Below are 25534 nucleotides of genomic sequence, written 5' to 3'. Positions count from 1 at the left end.
CTTTTTCTTATGTGTAACATACCTTACTGTGATAATAAATTTTAGTGTTATTTAATAACAAACATGGTGGTTGGTGACGGCTACTTTTCACCAAGTAGTGTAAAAAACATTCAGGTGATCTCACAGCACCAGAAACATCGCTCGTTTTTGGTGTAGTGGAACACTACTTCAGTGTAAAATTGTTGCCACCATTTAAGTTCAGATAGAAGAAAATTTCTCACAATGCAAGATGGTGAATTATAAACTTTGTTACTGTAGTGCCTTGTTACTACTCTCGCGGAGGTTCTCTAACAAAAATAATTTAATTGAAAGGGTAAAGAGTTCCGTTTTCGAATGTTCTTCTAGAAATGTTGCTACTTGTTTTTGTTTAGTTTGGGGAAGACGCTGGCTTACGCAGCTTTAACTTATGAGTTTATATCAAAGCGACTTAGCAATTTTATACCGAATGTTCATTTCTTTCTACAAAAACCTTAATTTTCAGATTTTTTTTTATTTAATTGCAGGGGATATTTCTGAACGCTAAATTGATTGTAATTAAAAAAAATTTAAATGTTCTTCAGAAAGAATAGGCTTTTGCGTCAGAAAACATATTCCGCCACTGTTACAGTCGACTGTAAGACATATTTTAGAACATTTTGAGGTAATTCCATAGCTTCTTTCAGGCTTACATTTTTGTTGAGGTAAATCCACAGCTACTTACAAAATGAAAATCCAACTAATAGTTTAAAAATTATGAGGGTGATTCCTTTCTTAATTATACAATTATGCATATTCCAATAAAAATATATATAAAACAAAATTAAACATCATTGTTCTCCTTCTAATTCTAAAAAGAGTATCTCGTATTAGGAATCTTTTCTCTATGTTAAAAAAGTAGAAACTCGGTCCTCATGCAAAGATTTAATTTATTTACATGCAAACATCAGAAATATAAATAGTATAGAATTAATTCGCTATTTCACAAACATTTAGCGACTGAATTTCATCATTTAAATTTAATTAATGGTCTTCACATTTAAATTTATAATTAAAAAAAATGAAAAATCCTTAAGTTTCGGAATCACGTGGTCCTACACATCTCTTTCAAGTAATCCTGGTAGCATCATCTTTTCTATCCCTGAAACAAAAATAATCACTTATTATCCTAAATTTCCTTCAGAAAAAAATAAATATTTATCATTATAATTTGAAAAGAACTTTCATGAAGAAGTTATGTTTTATAAATATACAGGAAAATCTATAATTACCACCCTTAATATACAGTGCCCAAAAAGAACAGAAAACCCTGAATAACTTTTGATCTAATGATCGGATCCTTACGTTCTAGGACGTTCTCAAAGGGGTGACCTCAAACATGCTAATTAATACGTGCAGACGATATTCTAAGTTACGAAATCAGTCTCAAAAAGTCATTTCTGACCCCCAAAATATAGGGGGTAACCCCAATCTGGGAAATATGGTTCCAATAGTTTGGATAGGAGAGTGCTCCAAAGTTTAAACCCTTAATGTTAGTTTTGCTTTTTGCGTATTTCGCTATATATCAAAACTTTTCAAGCCAATTGAAACATCTATGCACGCAATTAAAAAATTTGCTTGTCCAACGATAATTCCATGCAAAAAAAAAAATTTTGTGAATATTTATTTATTTATTTCTGATTTTTATTTAATAATGGCTGAAAAAAAACTTGAAGAGTAAGGTATGAAATTTTTTACATCATTTTAAAGAGAATGATTTTTCATAGCAAAATACGAAATTTGAGCAAAATTGGTCAAATAGTTCCTGAGAAATCGAATTTGAAATTCAATTTCTCAGGAACCGAGTCAAAACTTTGGATCGCTCTTCTGACCAAACCATATTTCCCAGATTGCGGCTAACCCCGATATATTGGGGGTTAGAAATCCAAATCCATCAACAACAACAAAAATTTTTATGCAGAAAAAGTACGCTTTATATTCGATTTCGTAACTTAAAATATCGCCTGTACTTGTTTTTCAGCATATTTGAGGTCACTCCTTCAAATTAGTGTGTTTGAGTCTTAGAACGTGAAGATCTGATCTTTAGATCAAATGTAATTGGGTATACTATAACCTACGTCACAGATCGTGTTATTCCTACTAAATTTAACTAGTAAACAGCATTTTCTGCGAACCTGATTTCTAGCAACAAGTAAAAGCATCAAACGAAATGTCTTGTTATAAGTCGCTACTCGCCAGGTTGGAATTGTATTAGTCTAGTTCCTTTGGAAATAATTTATATTGTTGTTTTACCGAAGTTTATGAATTTAGTAAGCATATTTAAAACTCAGTTTATTAATTAAAATAAAAGGTAAATGTTATTCCTAGTAAGTGGAAGTAGTTGTGCTTTTTTCATATTATACCTAATTAATTAAATGCGGTCCGTTTTTTTTTTCCTCTTCTTTGCGCATTGTACATTAAAAACAAAGTCGAAATATAGGCATAAGCAAGTTAATATCCAAGCCAAATAAAAAACAAAAACGCTTATCGAAATCTGGCGTATTACCAGAAAAAAGGTGAAATAGAAGCCAGTTTTGCTGTAGGGATACTCATAAATGTGGTTCCATAATAATCTCCTTTTATTTCTTCTCTGTTTACTTAGGGAAAAATACAAGCTTTGATGTTTTCAGTCTTTCCTCCATCATTAGATTCGATATTGTTTTCTAGTTTTTCATGATTTTTAAACATAAAATTGTACCTCGAATGTTTACATTTTTAAAAAAACAATTGGATTCTTTCATATTTAACGCGGTCATACACAAGCATGTTGTGTAAAGTTATGAATAGTTTTAAAATGACTCATTTCTGCTAAATTGTTAGATTAGAATAGAAATGGCGAAAATTTTACCCATCAGTGTGCCAGATAAGATTTCCTTTCAGTTATTAACTTCGCTTTATATAAAAATTGAATAAAGAGTATTTTAAAAATATTTCCGTTTAATATTAAGTTAAAGTAAAATATCCTAAATGTGACATCTTTCGTGGTAAGTAATAAAATGAAATTAATGTTAGATATTTTTTATTCTTTTATATTTATCACTTCTACAACATACTGTTCCATTGTACGAGAGAAACTTTAGTCCACCTTACATTGTAGAAAATGTTATAATGATTACCTAAATAGAACTTTTTGTATTGGCCTATGATGGCCGCCATCACTACTTTTCACAATAGAACAGTGGGTAAGAAACTATGACATTCGATAGCAACATGGTCGAAAAACACTTTTCCAAAAAAACCAGATACCAATGGTCTGATAAATATTTAGATAGGCACGTTAGGAAGCGTTTTTGTGGTTTTGCTCAATTTTGCTGACAAAGAGATGAGGAGGGGTATGAAAAATAGTTACAAACACTTTAAGCAATGCCTACAACCCTAAAATTCTCTTTTTTTATATATGCAAATAATAAAACAAATTTTGAAAGAAAAAAATTGCACTTTGAAAATTTTAAATCTGAAATAAAAGTTGAATTTGCTGAAAGAAATCTTTCTTCAGAGGTCAAGAGTTTTAATCGGACAATAGAACATGAAATATTTCTAAGGAATAATTTTGTTGTTGTTGTAGTTCATTTACGTCGCACTAGAGCTGCACAATGGGCTATTGGCGACGGTCTGGGAAACATCGCTGAGGATGATCCGAAGACATGCCATCACAATTTTGATCCTCTGCAGAAGGGATGGCACCCCCGCTTCGGTAGCCCAACGACCTGCACGTGAAGTCGAGCACTTTACGGTAGCACAGTTTAGCGAGGACCCATACCGCACACACTCGGTCACTACGCAGACTGATCCAAGTGGTCACCCACCCGCACACTGACCGCAGCCAGTGATGCTTGACTTCGGTGATCTGCTGGGAACCGTGTCTTAACGATCAGTCCACTGCGGGACAAGGAATAATTTATTCATAGCTGTATAATAAAATAAATTAAACGTAAATTTTGTTTATACAAAGTTACATCGCTTAGTTGAATTTATTCCTATGTTGTTATAGTTAAAGTCAAAGGGGATATTGAAACTTCTTTACGTAAGGGGGTTACCTACTTATTTACTTCCTTATGTTAAGTGGGAGATTTGTGATCTATTTATTTTTTACTGAAAAGGGGGTTCAACACGCCAGTGATAAAAAATATTATTATTATTTGTAGAGAAAAGGAAACTTAATTATCTAAGAAACTAATGTACACCTATAATTAAAAAGTCAGAGTTCTGTTTATTCAAATATTTTCGTAAACCAAATCGGATAAAGCACCATAAAATTTCTATGACTAAGTTTATATTAATAAGTTTTTATAAAATTAATTATGTCTTGGATGTCGTTTGATCTACACGCAAGCAATCTAGGAGGGGCTCGACTGGCCCATTCAGCCTTTCTAGGTATACAACAATGTTCAGTGTTTCTAATATTAACGAATTAAGAGAGGAATTTGATTACAGAAAACACTCACAGGGTACGGGATTAAAATTTAGCAATGACGCGTATACGCATCGAACGCAAGGAAAACGATCCTATTATAAATTTTATAAAAACTGAATACTAATATTTTTTATTTTAGATATTCAAACAAACAATTAACGCAGGAAAAAGTAATAATAGGCAACAAAAAAAAAAAGATATGTGTGTTGGCAAGACTGCACTTCTTCAGGGGACACACTGACTACCAACACATTGGAGCCTTTCTGTTGTCAGTGGAAAAACCAAAACTGACAGTGCCCCTAAGGGTGCATTTGGTTTTTCCACTGACAACAGAAAGGCTCCAATGTGCTGGTAGGCAGTGTGTCCCCTGAAGAAGTGCAGTCTTTCCAACACACATATCTGTTATTTTATTTATTTATTTTTTTGCTTTTTATTACTTTTTCTGCTTTAATTATTTGTCTGAATATCTAAATTAAAATAAAGCAAATAGGGTTTTAGTTAGGGTATTTTCTATTTTGATTTATTATTTTAATTATTAATTTACCTTTTTGAATTTTTCTGTATTTGTAAATTGTATTCATTTTCTGATTAGATACTAATATTTTTTTAACAATAACAACATTAGGATACATAAGACTGTTCTTTTTTATCCAAAATATAGTAAATAGTGATGGATAGTTAACAATAAAAAAATAGTTATAGATTCTTTTACTTATCACAAGAACTAGTCATAAATGAAGAGATTTGCCTCGCGGAGAAAAGGTTCAATATTGGCCAAACTAATTGCTTGCGCGATTTCTACGCAATTGTTTATGTAAATCAATTCTCGCCGTTCAAGTCTTAGTCACACAAAAAAACACATTTTGCCAAAATACGTCGACTCCTTAAACCAATAATTAGAATATTCTGGGGACATTTAAATAATGCTAAAAGAATTACATAAAGGATGTGTATTGAAATATGGCATTAAAAAATAGAAAATTTTGAGAGCTTTAAAAGTTTCTAAAAATGTAAGATAAAAAAACGCATATAACGTAGATTATCTATGACGATGAATCTTAAAAAAAAAAAAGTTCTTTTTGGTTTTTGTAACCATGACATAAACCCTAAATGCATACAATTGTTGCTATGGCTTATTTAGGATAATCATCATTTAGTCAATATTGTTAGAAAATATTCATTTACTTACTTTTAATTCTCTTTCGTGGAAATTTCGAAGTTTTTAGCAACATATGAAAGTATTTCCATCGATAATTCTGTGTTCTTCTTGGAGAATGTTACCCACTGAGGCAAAATCAAAATTTCCTTCATGTGTTTTGCAAAGTAATCCAGTGCGCATTTCTTCAGCTGTTTTAAGTTTAACATTTCTGCCAAATCCAGTATCTCGCACAAATTTCTGGGTGAAATGGCTGACATGAGAAATACTGAACATGTTTCTTTCAAAGATGGCATTTGGTACTTTTCAGCGACCATCATCAACTTTAAAGCGCTATCAGAATCCTCTATGTCAACAGCTCCCGTGTATATGAATGCTAGAAAAGTTTTTAATGTTTCAGGATCTATGTCTGAAATATCTACGATACCCGAGTGTTTCTCGATCATGTCTTGGTCGAACATGGCAGAAAACACAGGGGATCGAATAGCAAGAAGAGATTTGTGTACTGAAAAGGTCGCGCTTCCGGATCGTATCTCTACATCCGAATGTTTGGAGCTCGTAAAGAGATTCGAAAGATCCTCACGCAAAGTTAGAGCATTGTTGCAGTTGATTCGGAAAGAGATAGCAGAACAGGAAATCTCTGACGATTCTTTATCATTGACCACTGAAAATTCGCAAAGTAATGAAAAAATATCATTCTTTAAATAACTGCTCAGTATTTCCTTGGATATAAAAGACGGGAAGATCCAAATAGCATTGTCATCTTCCAAATTAAATAAATGTTTGTCACCTTTTGATGAAACCTCAACATCCTCCTGGTTCAGTAAAGTTATTTTGCCATGCAAAAATTGTTGCGATGAATCTGCAGCTGTTTCAACTTTGATATCAATTAGATCGCCTGGTGCACTTACAGAGATTTCATACTGCGATGTTTCTGAAAGTGAAAAGTTCTTTTTCTGAGAAGCCGCGACACAATCGGTAAGCTTTAATTTCCACTGAAATGAGTACTTGTCGATTCCAAATTCAGTGACAGCTACAGATTCGGGCCGGTTTAAATCGCTTGTTATTTGGCAACGGATGGTCAAAACATCTTTTTTCCAAATCGAATTCCGATTGTCCACACTAGACCAGTTTCTTATATCAAACTTGTCCCAACCGTGCATTGTTCCTCGATGAAATGTCTCCCGGTCAAAATTACCAGCTTTTGAACCATCTCCATTTATCAACCCAATAGCGAAAAAAATGTTTATTTTTTCACTACACAGGTCCTCTTTGCATCGATTCAGGTAACATGCTACATTATATCTACCACCCTCTTCATAAAGGCGAAATGTTAAAAACCATTTGCTTCCATTTAAATTACTGGCAGTGAAAATGGGGCTTTTAAAAGTTTCTCTGGGTTTATCAAAGCAAAAGGAATAATTTTCAATATTCCAAATAAAGGAATATTCCTCTTTAATTGTGTCAGACATGATCAGTTGTTCAGCTTTTAAGACCAACAGCCAATAACTGATTTATTTCTGTAGGAGTTGTGAACATTGTCTTAAAGTTATCATATGGGAGTTTCCCTCTTATCAGTCAAAAGAGATAAAATTAATCGAAAAGTGATGAAATTTCAATAGCTATCAATATGTCATGTTATTTTTCCTTATCTAAACTAGATTAATAATTTTTAAATTATTTATTATTCCTTCTCTAAATTGTCTTGTCTAAATAAATTATAATTTCAATATAATTCTAAATGAACATTTTAATAAATGAATATATAAAAAAGAAAATTACTATTTATCCGTTAATAGGTTTTGCTTCTACCAAAAGTTTAAGAATGTCAAAAAAGACTTTATTTTACAAAAAAAGAATATTTATTTTACAAAATATCTCTCTCTTTATGACATAAAAAAATAAGTGTGATACTTAGTATTTCTGTGTATATCTCGAAAATGAGTTAGAAATTTTTTTAGCAAACATAAATAACTAAAACACACGAAATGTTTCCTAAACATTGCCTTCCAAATGCATATTTTTAGAATCCTTAACAAGCCGGGATATCCTGTTTGGTAGGACGTTGGACTCTTGTTTGTGTGAACGTGAGTTCGAGTCCCGCCGGCCGAGGAATGGCCGTATATTAAATGGTGACTGGTACACGTTAAATCTGTCGGAGTCCCAGAGTCCTTCAAAACGCAATAGCCAATCAATATTTCTGGGGTATTAAATAGGAAATTGATCGCTCTCTGGTTCAGGTCGAAGTTACGATCTGTGGATGAATGAAGCATGTTTGTGTCTTCTGTGTAAAACGGCTGTGGTGTGCTTATAAAGTTAAAGTCATAGATGGTGCCACTGAAAAAAAGTACACTCTGCTTTTTATTGGCGTGATTTCAAGAAGGTTTGTTGGTATTGGAAAGTGGAATTAGTAACAACAACACAAAATCCTTAACATAGGATTCAAATTCATATATCATTGAAAGTTATAAGTAAATATTTTAACCAATTTTGATTGCCCGATTAAATTGGAAGAAAATAAATAATCAGAAACACCTTTAAATTTCTTCCGTCAAACATAATGGATTTAATGATTTTACTTTCTTCTTTCTCAATGATATTTCATCAGATTTTGACAACATTTTTGTTTTTTACTCCTTGAGATAGTAGATTGTGGCCTCTAAGCAATAATGATTAAAATCAGAAAAGTTTGTCTGCCTGTGTGTACGTCTCTCTTCTACCTGCAGAATAGTTTATGCTTCCTGAATTTCAGAGCGTGTTTGAAAAGGACGTTTTTAGTACTCGATCCTAAGAATCATTCAAAAACTTCTATTAGAAACATGGAATTGTCTCAGTGGCTGAGAACTCGATTTGATAAAAATTAAACTGCGGATGATTCTGATTTTTTTTTTAATGATAACAATTTTTGCTAGTGTATAGCTCTCACTTATAAAAAAATATACTTTTTCACACGCTCTTTAATATCTAATTATTTTTTATTCGTTACGTATATAAACTCAATTATTAAGGTGAACGTAGTGACATAACAGACTAAAAGACACCAAAGTTGCATTTCTAAATTATATGATATCAAGTGTTTATTTTATTTTTGTTTATGTAAGTATAAGTATAGTAAGTAAGTTTTGTATATGTATTATAAGTGCTTATTTTGTTTATAAACAAAAAAAGATTTTGTTTATAACTATAAATATTTTGTTTATATTGTTTATAACTATAAACAAAATTGTTTAATAAACTAAATAATTTAATCAACAGATTTTGAAATAAAAACATATAAGTTTTTACTGTAAGGCAAAATTAATGGATGAAAATGATAATTCGTTTTCACAAAAACTTATTGACGGGAAGGAATTTTGATGAATTCCGGTAATAGGTACTACTAGAAAAAAAAATAAACCATGCTTTAAAAAGCAAAATTAAGGGCGAAATTAAGCAAAGCAAAATTAAAAATCAAAATTAAGTAAATTTGGAGAGAAGTAAAACATTTTGATGTTTAATCAACTAGTTTTGAAATAAAAACAAGTGATGTACTGAAAAGCAAAAATAATGAATAAATAATGCTAATTCGTTTATAAAAAACATAACAATTTGTCATACTATTATTGACGCTAGTGAGTCTTGACTAATTCAGGTAATAGGTACTACTTAAAATAATTAACTATGTTCTAAAAATCGAAATTAATGAAGAAATGGCACAAATAAATTAAGAGAAGCTTAAAAAATTGATCCTTAAATTAAATTTTGGTTATATAGGCACTGATGATATATTGCAGTAATTGGTGTAGTTTTAATAGGTACCAATTATCTTAATATAGGTACAAATAATATATTTCAAGTACTAAAACTGCATCAAAACGGTTTTAATACATAGATACAGTGGAAAGAGGTTTCTGACGGTCCTTCGAAAGGAATACCTACCAACCGGAGAAAATTGCTTGATTGCGGTAAATTCCTGAGTTGACCTCGAGCATCATCTCTAATGAATGTCGTTAATCTTTATTTTGATGGAATAAACTACTAAAAAATGTGTTTAGCTCAATCTAAAAATGTAAAGCAACCGGTACGGACAAAATATGATATTGAATTTTAAAGAAATTGAATTATTTTAGCTTTCTTAATTGTCTTGCAGTTCATGCATGATTTCTTAGTGTTGTTAAGCACTGATATATTGATTATTTTTTTCACCCCCGTACGAAAACCGGGTATTCAGCTACTGGGGCAAGAATTCTAAATGCATGTATTAATGTGGATATTATGGAACACCCTGTACTTTACATTAGCTTGATATTTATAGCGTTTGTGTAATTTTAAAAAATTACATAGCTAATTCATAATATGCGAGAATAATTCAGTAATCTACGAGAACACTAAAAAAAAAACAAATTTTGAGGTAACATCGATTTTATACCGTTGCTTTTTTTTCTTAAGAGATTGCTCTTGATTTCCTCTGTGTTCTCTTTTTTGTTAACTTAAATTGAATGTTCTTTTTAAATGAGATATAAAATATTTTTGCATAATATAGTATAAATCGTGATGGATTGCTTGTAATAAAAACAAATAGTACTAGATTCTTTTACTCCTCACAAAAACTAGTCATTAGACTTTCCTTCCAGTTTTTCTTCTTTTCTGTCATACTTTCAGCCTCGCTTCAGATGTTTCATAATAGAGGAAGAAATAGTTTTTTGGACTGAATGCTTCAGATTCTTGCATTCAATTCAAGAATATTTAGGTCTCAGCCTCGTGGAGCAAAGGTCCAATATTGGCTCAATTAATTGGTTAAGCGATTTCTACGCAATTGTTCACGTAAATTAACTCTCGCCGTTCAAGTCAAGATCACAAAACAGCATTGTCAAAATCCACAGATTCCTTAAATCAATTAGAATATTTTGGGGACATTTAAAAAATGCTATAAAAACTACAAAAAAGGATGTGTATTGAAATATGGAACACGATTATAGTTCATGTTAATTAAAGCATTAAAAAAATAGTAAATTTTGAAAGCTTTAAAATTTTCTAAAAATGAAGCTAAAAAAAACACATATAACGTAGATTATCTATGACAATGAATCGTAAAAAAAAAGTTCTTTGTGGTTTTTGTAACCATGACATAACCATATAGTTGTTGCTATGGATTATTTAGGATAATCATCATTTAGTCAATAGTGTTAGAAAATATTCATTTACTTACTTCTAATTCTTTTTTGAAGGAATTTCAAAGTTTTCAACAACATATGAAAATGTTTCCATCGATAATTCTGGGTTCTTCTTGGAGAATGCTTTCCACTGAGGCAAAACCATAATTTTCTTCGTGTGTTTTGCAAAGTAATCCAGTGCGCATTTCTTCAGCTGTTTCAAGTTTAACATTTCTGCCAAATCCAGTATGTCGCACAAATTTCTGGGTGAAATGGCTGACATGAGAAAGAATGAACATGCTTCTTTCAATGATGGCATTTGGTACTTTTCAGCGACCATCATCAACTTTAAAGCGTTATCAGAATCCTCTATGTCAACAGCTCCCGTGTATATGAATGTGAGAAAAGTTTTTAATGTCTCAGGATCTATGTCTGAAATATCTACGACACCCGAGTGTTTCTCGATCATGTCTTGGTCGAACATGGCGGAAAACACAGGGGATCGAATAGCAAGAAGAGATTTATGTACTGAAAAGGTTGCGCTTCCGGATCGTAGCTCTACATCCGAATGTTTGGAGCTCGTAAAGAGATTCGAAAGATCCTCACTCAAAGTTAGAACATTGTTGCAGTTGATTTGAAAAGAGATAGCAGAACTTGAAATCTCTGACGATTCTTTACCATTAACCACTGAAAATTCGCAAAGTAATGAAAAAATATCATTCTTTAAATAACTGCTCAGTTTTTCCTTGGAAATAAAAGACGGGAAGTTCCAAATAGCATTGTCATCTTCCAAATTAAATAAATGCTTGTCATTTTTTGATATAACTTCAACATCCTCCTGGTTCAATAAAATTATTTTACCCCGTAAAAATTGCTGAGATGATAAATATTCTGCAGCTGCTTCAACTTTGATATCAATTAGATCGCTTGGTGCACTTACAGAGATTTCATACTGCGATGTTTCTGAAAGTGAAAAGTTCTTTTTTTGAGAAGCCGCGACACAGTCGGAAAGCTTTAATTTCCACTGAAATGAGTACTTGTCGATTCCAATTTCAGTGACAGCTACAGATTCGGGCCGGTTTAAGTGGTTCATTATTTTACAACGGATGGTCAAAACATCTTTTTTCCAACTCGAATCCCGATTATCCACACTAGCCCAGCCTGATATATCAGAGAACTTGTCCCAACCGTTCATTGTTCCTCGATGAAATGTCGCGATGCTATTTTCCTGTTCCACCGCGCTAAAACCATTTCCATTTATCAACGCAATAGCGAAATAAATGCGTATTTCTTCGCTACACAGGTCCTCTTTGCATCGATTCAGGTAACATGCTATAACATGTGTACCCTTTTCTTTATAAGGGCGAAATGTCAAAAACCATTTGCTTCCATTTAAATTATTAGCAGTGAAAATGGGACTTTTCAAAGTTTCTTCAGGTTTATCAAAGCAAAAGGAATAATTTTCAATTTTCCAAGTAAAAGAATATTCCACTTTAATTGGTTCAGACATGTTTAGTTACTCAGCTCTTAAACCAACAGCCAGTAAATGATTTCTTTCAGTAAGAGTTGTGAACGTTATCTTAACGATATCTATCATACGGGAGTTTCCCTTTTATCAGTCAAAAAAAAGATAAAATAAACCGATAAGTGACGAAATTTCAATAGCATCATTATCTGATGTTTATTTTTTTCTTCTCTAATGAGGTATCATAAATTCAATATAATTCTATAGGAACATTTTAATTAATGTATATATAAAAAGGAAAATTAATATTTATCCGTTAATAGGCTTCGTCTCTACCAAAAGTTTAAAAATGTCAAAAAAGATTTATTTCTATTTTCAAAATATCTCTCTCTTTATAACACAGAAAAATTATTAGTATTTTTATGCATATTTACTTAATTTTATACCCGTCGTTGAACAGCCGACCCAGTTTTGGGTTTACGACTACTAATGTTTAACTCCGTAGCTTTGTAATTTTGAACCCAATCCAGAAGACAAGGAAACTTCTGTATCAGTACCACCAAAGGTATGATTTGTCATGGGAACATGGAGGAGTTTGTGACTCGACAGATTTAACGTGCATCAGTCACCAGTTACTACACGAGGAGTCTTCAGCCGGCGACCCCACGATCTCTTAGACATGGGCCCAGTGTCCTACAAACCAGGCTATTCCGGCCCTTGTTTGCTTCAATGCTCAAAACTTGTCAAAATAATTATTAAATCAAACAAAAAAAATCATTTAGCTACCCTAAATTATTAAAACATGCGATAATGCTCCCTGAACATCGCATTTCAATTTTATATTTTTAGAATCCTTAACAGACCAGGATAGTCTGGTTGGTAGGACGTTGGTCTTGTGTTCGTAAGTACTTTAGTTCAAATCCCGTGCATTTAATGGTGACTGGTGCACGTTAAATCTGTCTTAGTCACTAAGTCCACCAAGTTTCTATAATAAATCAATACCTCTGGGGTAACTGAATTAGAGATAGTTCTCTCTGGTTCAGGTCAAAATTACGATCTGAGCCTGAATGAATGGAGTATGATCGGGTCTTCCCTGTAAAACGGGCTGTGATGTGCATGTAGCTTGGTCATAGAAGATGGCACTGAAAATACAAGAAACATACCATCAGCATTAAAGATTGGCTTGATTTTAAGCAGGCTAACTGACAAGTGGCATTAGCAACAACAGAATCCTTAACAAAGGATGATTCAAATTCATATACCATTAAGAGTCATAATTTAATATTTAAACCAAGTATGATTGCCAGAGGAAATTAAGAAGATGTGGAAGAAAATTTAGTATCAGAAACACCTTTAAATTTCTTCCGACAAACAGAATGGTTTTGATGATTTTAATTTCTTTCTCCTCCATCATGATTCGTTAGATTTTGATAACGTTTTTGTTTCATCGCCACTGAAATATTGATTTGTGGCCTCTAATCTATAAAGGAAACGCTTGTCTTTCAACTTCTAAACCATTTATGATAGCGTCTTGAAATTCGTACAGAGGATGAAAGGGACAAATTTAGCCCCGATACTGAAAATCATTTACTAATTTAAATTAGATTGGTCTTGAAAGACGTTTGAAAAATTCAGCTTTCTCAGGGGCTTAGAACTCACCATTTATATAAATTAAACTGCAGATGATTCTGTTTTTTAATTGCACATATTTTAATGATAACTGTAGTGATGCTTGCTAGCTTATGGCTCTCATGAATAAAAAAAAAAGTTTTTTGCACACTCTTTAATCGCTCATTCGTTATATTCATCGTTCATTTGTTTCGCTTTTATTCGTTATGTTTAATGAACTCATTGGTTTACGTGAACATGAAGACATAAACAGACTAGGTCATCAAATTAATATTCCTAAAGTTATATGAAATTAGGCATTTATTTTGTTTATAGTCATATTTTTAAAAATAATTTTTTATAGATATAAACATAATCTTTTAATAAACTAAATTATTCAGTAACCTAATTGTGAAATTAAAACAAGTAAGTGATGTACTGAAAAGCAAAATTAATGGATAAATAATGCTAATTCGTTTAGAAATAACATAAAAATTTGTCATACTGTTATTGACGCTAATGAGTCTTGACTAGTTCAGGTAATAGGTACTACTTAAAAAAAATAAACTATGCTCTAAAAAGCAAAATTAATGTAGAAGAGGCGCAAGTAAATTAAGAGAAGCGTAAAAAATAAGATCTTTAAATTAATATTGGTTATATAATCGCTACTGATATTACAGTAATTGGTGCAGTTTAAATAGGCTACAATTATCCTAATATAGATACAAATAATATATTTCACTTACTAAACCTGCATCAAAACAACACAGTTTTAATATATAGATACAGTGGAAAGAGGTTTTTTCACGGTCCTTCGAAAGGGATACCAACCGGAAAAAATCGCTTGATAGCGGTAAAGTCCTGAGTTGATCTCAAACATCATCCATAATGTATGTCATTAATCTTCATTCTGGTGGAATTAACTACTAAAAACGTGTTAAGCTTAATCTAATAACGTAAAGCAACCGGAAAGGACAAAAATTGATGATAAATTTTTAAAAAAAATGGAATTATTTTAGCGTTTTTAATTGTACTGGTATATGTCTTGCAGTTTATGCATGATTTCTTAGTGTTGTCAAACACTGATATATAGATTATATTTTTCACCCCCGATGAAAAACGGGTATTCAGCTACAAGAATTCAAAATGCCTGTATTAATGTGGATATTACGGAACACCTCGTACTTTACATAAGTTTGATATTCATGGCGTTTGTGTAATTTACAAAATTACATACTAATAGAATAATTCAGTGATATATGAGAACATAAAAAAAATAATAATAAATTTAGGGGTAACGTCTATTTTGTATCGTTGCCTTATTTTTTTTTTGTAAGAGATTGCTCGTGATTTCTTCGGTTCCCCTTTTTGTTAAAATAAATCGAATGTTCTTTTTAAATGAGATATAAAATATTTTTGGGAATAATTTAAATAACACTAAAATCTAAAAATCATTCTTCTCGCCGTCGGGCTAACCATGGTGGACTTTTTAATGATTTTTCCTGGTCATGTTAGCGAAAAGGTATCCATGAAGGAAATATTGTCCAATGTTACATTCAAGGGTGTATAAGGTTATTTGAAGTATAAGGTTATTTGAAGCAATAAAGATTTTTCGAAGCAATTATTGCTCTAGAACAAGCCTGTACAACATACGGCCCGTGAACAAGACGCAGGTAGCTAACACTCTGTTTGTGGTTCGCAAAGTCTTCTTATATATCAATAACTGAAATTTATACTTTTCTTCAACTAAATACGGTTTTGTTCTCTTTTTATTCAAACTCTAATCAGTAAATAAACACTTAAAACAAATCATAGAAGAAACGTATTCCCAGACTCTAAGAGATGTTACAAATGAGTTCCGAGTCCAAAGAATTATAAAGAGGACCCATTTCAACCAGAGATACACATAGGATTACTTTTAGAGACTGAAACTCCAAAATGACTAAAATAAAATTAAAACAGGAAAAACAAAATCTTGGGGTAAATAAAAGACTTTTGACAATCAGTGTTAGCCTCACAAAGCAAAAGCACCGAACAGAAGTAACAAATTGCTGTAATTGTTTACACCTTATAAATATGACATTTTTTATACTTAATAAATTAACCAACGTTTGTTTAAAAACAGTAAATTATTAATAAATTTTCTATGATATTTATAAGCTGGTCCGTGCTCGAATACTTTTTAGAGTAAACGGGTTCGAACCCGTATCAGGCCTCGGACTGAGCCCGTCTTGAAAAAGTGCTAATTCATTAAACTAAATAATTGAACAATTCATCGAATGCCAAATAATTAAACTTTATTATTATAATAGAACATTCGAGAACTAAACAAAGTGGCATTTAGTCCATCAATTTCTTCGACGACACTGGGAGAAACTTAGCAAAATTGTAGAAACTAGACAAAACAGAAGAAACTAAAAATGACCAATACAATAGTATTATTTGCAAAACAAAAATTTAAAGAAACTAAATTTAGTATAGTATATGTAGGTTAAAAGTTTTTCGCATCCACTTTTTGAATAAAATAACTGTTTTCATATTATTTATTTTAATTTCATGCAGAATTTTAAACTCTCTTTATCTTTTTTCTACTAGTCACTTAGAGTTATTAGTTACACTATTTGATTATAAATATTTATACACTATTTCTAATTAGGAATTCAATATGTGATTAGTAGTAGTAAGTAGTACGTATGTTTAGTATGCCATTGGTTAATTAAGTAGTATCAATTAATCAAATTTGGTTATGATATTTTAAGAATTCTTTGCATAATTATAAAATTAAGTTTTAAAATATTCATCGACATAATAAAAATATTAATTCAAATTTGGTTATGATATTTTAAGAATTCTTTGCATAATTATAAAATTAAGTTTTAAAATATTCATCGACATAATAAAAATATTAAAGAAGAACAATTATTTTAATTTTTAAAAGATTTATTAAAATTCTTTTTCTTTTCGTAGTTTTCACTTATTTGAAATTGATATATTAAATAGCTTGGATATTAATATCATTATTTAAAGTAGATTGAAATTTTAAACTACTTTAAAAACTGTTTCTATATTACATATTTCATTTTGAAAATACAGTTTTTGCATTTCTTCCTGGTGCAGTAATCTTGGTAGCAGCATTTTTTAATTCCCTGAAAAAAAAGTAATCACTTGTTATCATAAATTTCTTCTAGAAAAAATAAATATTTATTATTATAATTTATAAAAAACGTTTATATAGTAGACATGTTTTATAAATATACAGGATAATCTATAATTACCGCCCTTAGTGTGCAGTGCCCAAAAAAACGGACCACCCAGAATAACTTTTGATCTAATGATCGGATCTTCACATTCTAAGACTCGATCTTAATGTCTCGATGGCATGACCTAAAATATGCTAATGAATAAGTGCAGACGATATTTTAATTTAAGAAATCAGACACAAAGACTTACTTTCTAATAAAAAATATCAATCCAATAAAAAAAACCAATCAAATTTTAAAAAGTCTAATATTTGAAAATCGGTTTTTCAGGAAGCTATTCGACCGATTTCGCTCAAAATTTTTATTTCGTGAAGTAAAAATTATGTTCTTTAAAATCATGCAAAAAAATTATATACCCTACAATTCAAAATTTTTCAACTATTATTAAATAAAGTAATAAATATTTACCAGAAGTTATTTTTGCATGCTAATATTTCTGGACAAATGAATTTTTTAATTGCAGGCAAAATTTTTCAATTCGGTTTTAAGTTTTTGAGATAGGACCATATTTCCCAGATTGTGGCTACACTCTAAATTTTGAATCGTCAAAAAAAAAAAAAAAATGAAAATGAAAAATAGGTATAAGCCATGTTGGCTTAGGGCAGTGTTTCCCAAAGTGTGGTACGCGTACCCCAAGGGGTACGGGAACAGTTTAGCGGGGGTACGTGTTCTTATGCGAAATATCTTGCAACATATGAAAATTTCGAAATTTTTTATTTAAAAACAAAACTAGCCATGAAAATTTACGATTACGTATTTTTCTATTGGCTATTTTTAGAAGAGTTAACAGTTAATAATAAATGGTGTCAACAGCCAGTTGTGATTTTCAACTTTTGTGAATTTTTTATAGTAAAAAATACATTAATTTTTTTATTAGGGGTACACAGCGTTACGAAAAATTTAGAAAGGGTAAGCAAAATTCATAAGTTTGGGAAACACTGGCTTAGGGGATAGAGCCGTTCGCCTTCCAATTAAGTTGACCGGTTTCGAATCCCAGCGATGGCTGGTCGATATGAATTCCGCACCCGGCTCGCACCAACCACGGGGCTGACGGAAAATATCCTCAGTGGTAGATGAATCACTGTTTAGAGTCCCCTTGCCATCGGGCTAACCGTGAGAGGTTTTCGCTGTTTTCCTCCCCAAGTAACGCAAATGTGGGTTATTTCCATCAAAAAATCCTCCACGAAGGCAAATTTATCCCAATACTTGTTCCAGGAATTCCTTTGTCTTCCTGATTGGGTTCAAAATTACAAGGCTACGGAGTTTTACATTAGTTGTCGCAGACCCAAAAACTGGGTCGGCTGTTCAACTATGGACATGAAATAAAAGAAAATTACGTTAATTCAGAGAAAGTAGGTTTTTGTGTCGGATTTTGTAAATTAATATCGTCTGTATTTATTAATTAGCATATTTGAGGTCACTCCCTGGAGCCATTAAGATAAGAGTCCTAGAGAGTAAAAATAAAAAACTATTCAAGGTGGTCTGATTTATTTTTTATGTCACACTGTACAAAACTAAAAACCATATATCGAAACAATTAATTGAGCTATGGTAATTGTAATTCTTCGTTATTATAGTTTGTCTCGTATCTTGATAACGTAGCATTAAAGAGTAAAACGCGTTTTTGGAATTTTAACTCGTCAAAACCCATAATACGTCTACTACTGAGGATATTTCACGTCACTGTGGTCGGTGCAAGCCAGATGTGGAATTCGTATCGACTGGGATTCGAACGCTCTATCCCCTGAGCCATCGCGGCTCAAAAAATCTTTCATTACTATTTTCCAGTTATAAAACTTCAAACAAGTATTTTTCTTTTTTAAAGTGCTTTCTTTTAAAATGACTATGGCGGGCAACTTGCCCCCTTTACTATTTAATGGTGGCAACGACGCAACATTTGTTCCACCCTCTGCGCTTAAGTTTCCCTGTAGCGTTAAAGCGCAAACCCCCAATAGCGTAAATTTCTTTCAAACTTATTTTACTTAAAAAAAGTAATAATCAATTGCAGTCTATAAGGGACAGTGGTGGACTGCGCTCTGTAATTACCTCAATTATAACTCCCACTCCTAACTGTATGCAGACTGCGCTTCTAGTTAGTTGCGCTTCTAGGTTAGTATCTCTACTCCTTGACATGCGAGGGATGCAATGTAGGAAAATTTGGGATTTATCTTGGCGATATACTTCTAGCTGGGCAAGAAATATATTATGCCAAGTTATTTCGAGATTAAATTTTATATATTGCATTCAGGATTAGATTTACAACTAGAATATAAAGCATTTCGAATATAATCGTGATGAGATTTAAATAATTTGATTTTATTAAAGGAACCATTAATTTAAATAAGCTGTTATTTTTTTTAAAAGGAAAAAAAACATTTTCTTAAACAAACATAATTTCCATAACATTTAATATAAACAAACTTAGTAACAAAAATTACTAACTTAAGTTTAAAATATTTTCATATAGTATAATTAATAAATATATTTTTAATGGTGTGATTTTTAAAAGTCGGATTTTATATCGGCAATGAATATTTTTTAAAGGGAGTGATTTTTTTTTTTACTATGAAATAATAAAAGGCACATGCATTGAAATTACTATAGCATCCCTTTCATTATAAAATGTATTGATTTAAATCAATTGTAATTTTGAAATAAATTAATAAATAAATTAAACAATCTGATTAAAAAAATTAATAATTGAAAAAAAATATTATTAAAACATAAAATATTTTTATATGATAGAATTATTAAACACATTCCTTCGGGAGTGATGTTATTTAAGTCTGATTTTATTGATAATGAGGATTTTTTTATTAAGATATATTGAAAGGGACATGCATGTAAATTATCATGTTTCGAAATAGATTTAATGCGATATGAAACTTTTAAATTGTAATTTTCCATTAAATGTATTTTAAATAATTTTCTGGCTAAAGACATGGTTCAATTATACCGTATTATGCTCCGTTTCTTTTTTAAATAATATTGATTACATGATTACTAATAGTTGGTGAGAAATTTACAATTACTTACTTCTTATTTCCTTGGGGAGAAATTTCGAAGTTTTTTGCAAGATGCTGAATTATTTCCATCCATAATTTCGGGTTCTTTTCTTTCTGCATGAATTTGGACCATTGAGATGAATTCGAAATGTCCTGACGCATGTGTTTGGCAAAGTAATTCAACGCACAGTTCTTCAGCAGTTTTATGTTAAACATCCAAGATCTCACAAGCATTTTCCGGAGTCAGTGCTGACATGAGAAACATTGAACATGTCTCTTTCAAAGAAGCTACCTGATACTCATCGGCGACCATTATCAACTTCGATGCACTTTTATAGTCTTTCATATCCACTCTTCCTGTGTATATAAAATCGAGAAAAGATTTTAATGTTTCTGGGTCTTTTTCTGGAATATTCACGACTCCTGTTTGCTTCTCAATCATGTCGTGGTCAAACATGGCGGAAAATACGGGTGATCGGGCTGCAAGAAGTGATTTATGTGCAGATAAGACTGCATCACCACATTGCAATTTCACATCAGAATGTTTCATGCTCGTAAAGAGGTTTGAAAGATCCTGGTGCAAAGTTTGAACATTTTTACATTCGCTGGCATAACTGCTAGAATACTTTAAAACTTCGTTTGATTATTTTCCATTGGCTGTTGAAAATTCGCAAAGCAAAGTGAAACAGCCGTTCGTCAAATATTTTTTATTATCTTCCAATCGTTCCTTGGTAATGCAAGACGTAAATTTACTAGTATTCACACCTGTCAAATCAAATAATCGATTTATGCTCAAAGAAGGAACTTTGACTTCCTCCTGATTCAAGAAAAATATATTTCCACGCAAAAGCCTAGCCGATGATTGATCTTCGACTGCTCTCGTCACTTTAATTTCAAGGACATAGTTAAGGGCAGCTATAGATATTACATATTCAGTTGTTTCTGAAAGCGAAAATGCCTTAGTTTGAGAAGCTGCAACACAATCGGGAAGCTTTAATTTCCACTGAAACGAGCATTTGTCGATTCCAACTTCAGTGAGGACTGCAGATGCGCGTGGTTTTAAAGTGGTAAACATTCGGCAACGAAGAGTTAAAATGTCTTTTTCCCAGGTCAAACATTTGCTTACCAAGCTTTCAGCTGTGGCTGACGTATTATAGCCTCGTCTCGTTCCTCTAAAAAATTTCTGAAGAGGCGTATTACTTCCTTGCGTAATTATGATCTTACCATTCCCATCTATTAATTCAATGGCGAAAGAGATCAGTATTTCTTCTCCGGCCAAATCGTCTTTGCATCTACATAAAAAACACGATTTATTTCTGTATAGAGGTTTAAACGATAAGTACCATTTACTTCCATGAAAATTATCGGGTGTAAAAAGAGGACTTTTAAAATGTTTCCCATGACGCAAGCCCAAGGAAAAATTTGTATTTATCCAAGTAAAACAATACTCTACACGATTTTCGTCACACATACTCTTCGTTGTCCTGATTTCAACTTCACTTACGCAGAGAAAGATATACTTTTGTTTACAGTCATAAAATGTTCATTTCCTTGAAGAAGAAATTGCGAACTGAAACTGAACTTAAATCAGGAGGGAGTTCCCCTTCCTTCCGCAACGAATGATAAACAGTGGTGAAATTAAATGAAGCTGTTATTAAACACATAGTAACCTTGAAAGCTGACGTACTTTAAATATTCGTTTAGTTTATTTCATCCTATCACTTCTTTCATTCTTCTCCTCTCCTACACTGTAATCTGATATACATTTTTACAAGGTTATGCTTATTTTTTTATCAGTAATTACTCTCAGAGAAATAAAAAACGTAAGTTTTGAACCTATTTATTCTTGAAATTTCATTTTTTTAACAATGAACATACAAGAAACTCACTTGTAAATTCACTTGTGTGTCTTGCTACAAGTAGCGGATTGGGCTACTTATAAAAGACCCCGCTACTTCTTGAGTTATTCATTATTTTTCGAACGCTGCAAATCTTAAAAATGGGCTACTTTTTTTCTTACTGACTGAAATATTTTTTACAATTTTTTCCGTTCCCATTATAAAATGATGCTGAAAAGTCTGCACTTTCTTTATCTTTTTTTAAAAAGAACATTTTTTTTTCTTTTGTTTTCTACTATTTTTTTTTCTTCTTGAAAACATGTTTGTTTTAGTTTTGGATTCTTGATTAGTTTTGCTGCTCTGATTCTAGAATTTTTCTATATCTATATTTCAAATCTTAGATTCGTGAAATCGTAAAGATGTATAGCGTATTTTTTTTTGGGGGGGGGGGGGGCTACAAAATGCTCGAATCCGCTAATTTTGGAGCTCCCATTCGCTACTTTTTAATCTTTAATTCTCTCAACACTGCTTATGAATAAAAGTAGTGGTATTAAAGCAGTGGTTCTCAAATGATGCTTCGCAGAACCCTTGGGTTTTGTGGACGGTTCATAGGTGTTTCAATAGTTTAAATTTTTTAAACCAGTATTAATTTTTTTTAAACCACTAAGGATTTTTGTAACCTGACATTACATTTATATCCAAACAGCAAACCATCATTTATTTGATATTTTGTTTGGTTTTATGAAATTATTTGGAAAAAAAAAGAACAGGCATTTTTTTTTTTTTTGCAAAAAATGTTTTTAATAATAATATATTGAATAAATTAAGAAAAAGGGTGAGCATTTATAAAAAAAAAAATGCAATATTATTTCTCATCGAACTTTTCAGTTCAATATAAAATGATCAAATCCTAAAATAAAGAACTATATTTCCCTTATAAACATTCTTAACGTTTATAACAGTTCTTTTTTTTTTTTTTCAAATTGTATTCGTTTTCAGCTTTTGCACTCACCAAAAACAAATTCTGAACTATTATAAATGCAATTCCAGAACTACGAATTCTTTTCGTTGGTCCCTGAAAAAAATGCAGCCAGCACAAGATAAATCAGAACACTAGATCAATGGTTCACAAAAGGTGTTCTGTAGAGTTCTAGGGTTCCGTTGAAGGACCACTGGAGTTCCAAGAGTTTAGACTTTTTAATTATTTCAGAAACCTGTAATTTTATTTATATCCAATCAATAATACATTACTTATTTAATATTTCGATTTATTTAAACATATGGCGAATGAACATCTGGATTTAAAAAAAAAAATGTTAACTCGAAGGATGAGCAAGGAAAATAACCCGATGTGTAAAATACTAAGCTGTAAATGTTTTTTTTTTCTTTCAATTTTGCGTAATTTAAGCTACAGACAAGGTTCTGGTCATAATAAAACAACAACTAAATATGTTTAAAATATTTATTTAGCTATTAATTCAAGAAAAAAATTTCAAAAAATGTTCTAACACCCTAGCATTCAATTATTAATAACAGACTGGGTAAACTTAATATTCGTGTATGTTTGTATAAGAATACAAAGTTGGTTTTTCATACGCTTTTACAAAATCTAAAGCAGCTGAACTTAATAATTTTAGACCCATACAATCAGCAATATCAAAAATGTCTCCTGCGTTATCCTCTGATAAATCTCTCATTAAATTAGAACAGCATTTCTCCTTGAGAGACAAAACCTGATATTTATCGGCGACCACTAATAACTTGATCGAACTTTCAGTATCCAGTTCACTCACAGTTCCCGTATACACAAACTCTAAAAACTTGTTTAATGTATCCACACTCACATCACAAATATCTACTATTCCAGTCTGGGATTCGATCATTTCTTGATCGAACATAGCGGCAAACACTGGTGATCGCGCCGCGAGAAATGACTTATGAGCAAGTAGAAGTTCGTCGCCAACTCTTAACTTAACGTCGCAAAATTTTTTGCTTTTAAACAGAGCTTGTAAATCTTCTTGCAAAGTTGGAAAGCAGTTTACCTCACGTGAATTTAATTCATTTCTCGATTTCATAATCGGGTGGGTAATCGTCATCCCATCTGACACAGAACACATAAAAACCAATGAAAATACCGTTGAACTTTTGTGCAACTCCAACTGTTCTTTTGTAATTAAAAGTGGAAAATTCCATGTATTTTCAATGGGATCTGATTCAAAAATATGGGAAGCATTTTTTGAATCTATTTCGAATCCTTCAAAATTTAACAACGTAAGTCTAAACCTTATTAATGTATCCAAAACACTAGAATTTTTCTTCAGAATGCTAATTTTTATGTTTTCCTCTGATGCAGATAGAATGATTTCTAATATTAGTGTCGAAAACAAGGTAAACTGCTTGCTGAGAGACCAATTAGAAGAATGGGTCACAGATATCTTCCAGTCAAAAGAACATTTATCCACCATTATTCTAGTAAGTCCTTCCGTAGCAAGGTGTTTTGATTTGATCTTCTTTGTAGCTATGTAACAAATAAGAATTAAATTATCTTTGGGCCAAGCTTTAATTCTTTCTTTAATGTAACTTCTTTTTATGTAGTCACGCCAACCACAGCAATCATATCCGCACTGAAACAAGCAATTTTCAGTCCGCAGAATTCGTAAAGTTTCTCCATTCGTATCAACCATTTTGATTTCAAAGTCGACAACGCCATCTTCTTGATCGTATTCTGAAATGTTGCTCCTTTCTGAGCATAAAAAACAAGATACGAATTCTTTGTAATCTTCAGAAAACCCTCGAGGATAGAGATGCAGTGACCATCTACTCTTATTTAAAGTTGCAATCTCGAAATCAGGGCTACAAATGCTTTTTCCAGGACGTTGGTAACACATAGAATAGTTCTCGATTGTCCAAGAATATGTAAATTCTATAAGTTCGATGTCAGACATATTACAGACGATTACTGAAAACAGCTTCTATAGTTTACAGTGAGTATTACCGGGCTCTTCAGTTAAAATCTATAACAGAGATTGCATTCAAACTCACTAAAAGTGCGTTTATATATTTTTATTGGTAGGTATATAGTTCTCGATTTTTCAAGAATATATAAGTTCTACAAAATCTATGTCTGACATATTGCAGATGATTGATATTGAAAATAGCTTTTGTAGTTTTCAGTGAGAATTAATAAGCATATTTCCTAGCTTTTTGGACGAAGACTATAAGTGATATTGCGTTCAAATCCTCTATAGTACATTTGTATAATCCTCTATACTAGCAACAAGCCTAGTTCTCTGTAATTCAAGAACATGTAAATTCAGCAAATTCAAATAGTGTAATAGCTTTTTGATCCAAAAGTTTCCAAATTTGACATGGTTATAGGTTGCAAATGATTTTAATATAAATTTTGTTCATCCGAAGAGTAAAATCGAGAAGTAAAAACAAAATGATAATGGCACTGTTTCTTAAGAATATTTTATGAAAATAAATAAATCAAGAGTTACCTTTATACATGCCGTTTTCATTACTATTTCGAAGTTTTCATTATTTGGAGTAAGATCAAACTTTTGCGACTGATAGCTTTAAATGAGAACTAGAGGGCTCAATATTTGTTTTGACTGTATATCTCTAAAAATAAACGCGCG

At 31.5% G+C, this 25534-nt stretch overlaps 2 protein-coding genes across 2 annotated transcripts; both read right to left on the bottom strand.

Moving 5' to 3' along the window:
• Positions 1-979: 979 nt before the first annotated feature.
• Positions 980-24977, bottom strand: LOC107438110 (uncharacterized). The gene is made up of 5 exons (XM_071177290.2): positions 23444-24977; positions 20348-20629; positions 13346-13414; positions 10774-12233; positions 980-1117 (listed from the first exon to the last, which is right to left on the bottom strand). The coding sequence occupies exons 1-4, from the start codon at positions 24836-24838 to the stop codon at positions 10776-10778; spliced, it is 3204 nt and encodes a 1067-aa protein (XP_071033391.2). The 5' UTR covers positions 24839-24977; the 3' UTR covers positions 980-1117; positions 10774-10775.
• LOC107438108 (uncharacterized) lies at positions 16743-20438 on the bottom strand. Its single transcript, XM_016050289.4, has 2 exons — positions 20087-20438; positions 16743-16936 (listed from the first exon to the last, which is right to left on the bottom strand). The coding sequence occupies exons 1-2, from the start codon at positions 20287-20289 to the stop codon at positions 16867-16869; spliced, it is 273 nt and encodes a 90-aa protein (XP_015905775.2). The 5' UTR covers positions 20290-20438; the 3' UTR covers positions 16743-16866.
• Positions 24978-25534: the final 557 nt, after the last annotated feature.

Source organism: Parasteatoda tepidariorum, chromosome 2 (assembly GCF_982258835.1).
Source record: "Parasteatoda tepidariorum strain Cologne lab strain chromosome 2, Ptep-v5.0, whole genome shotgun sequence".
NCBI lineage: Eukaryota > Metazoa > Arthropoda > Arachnida > Araneae > Theridiidae > Parasteatoda > Parasteatoda tepidariorum.
The sequence above is the reverse complement of the archived record's forward strand: the minus strand, read 5'-3'. Positions and strand labels throughout refer to the sequence as shown.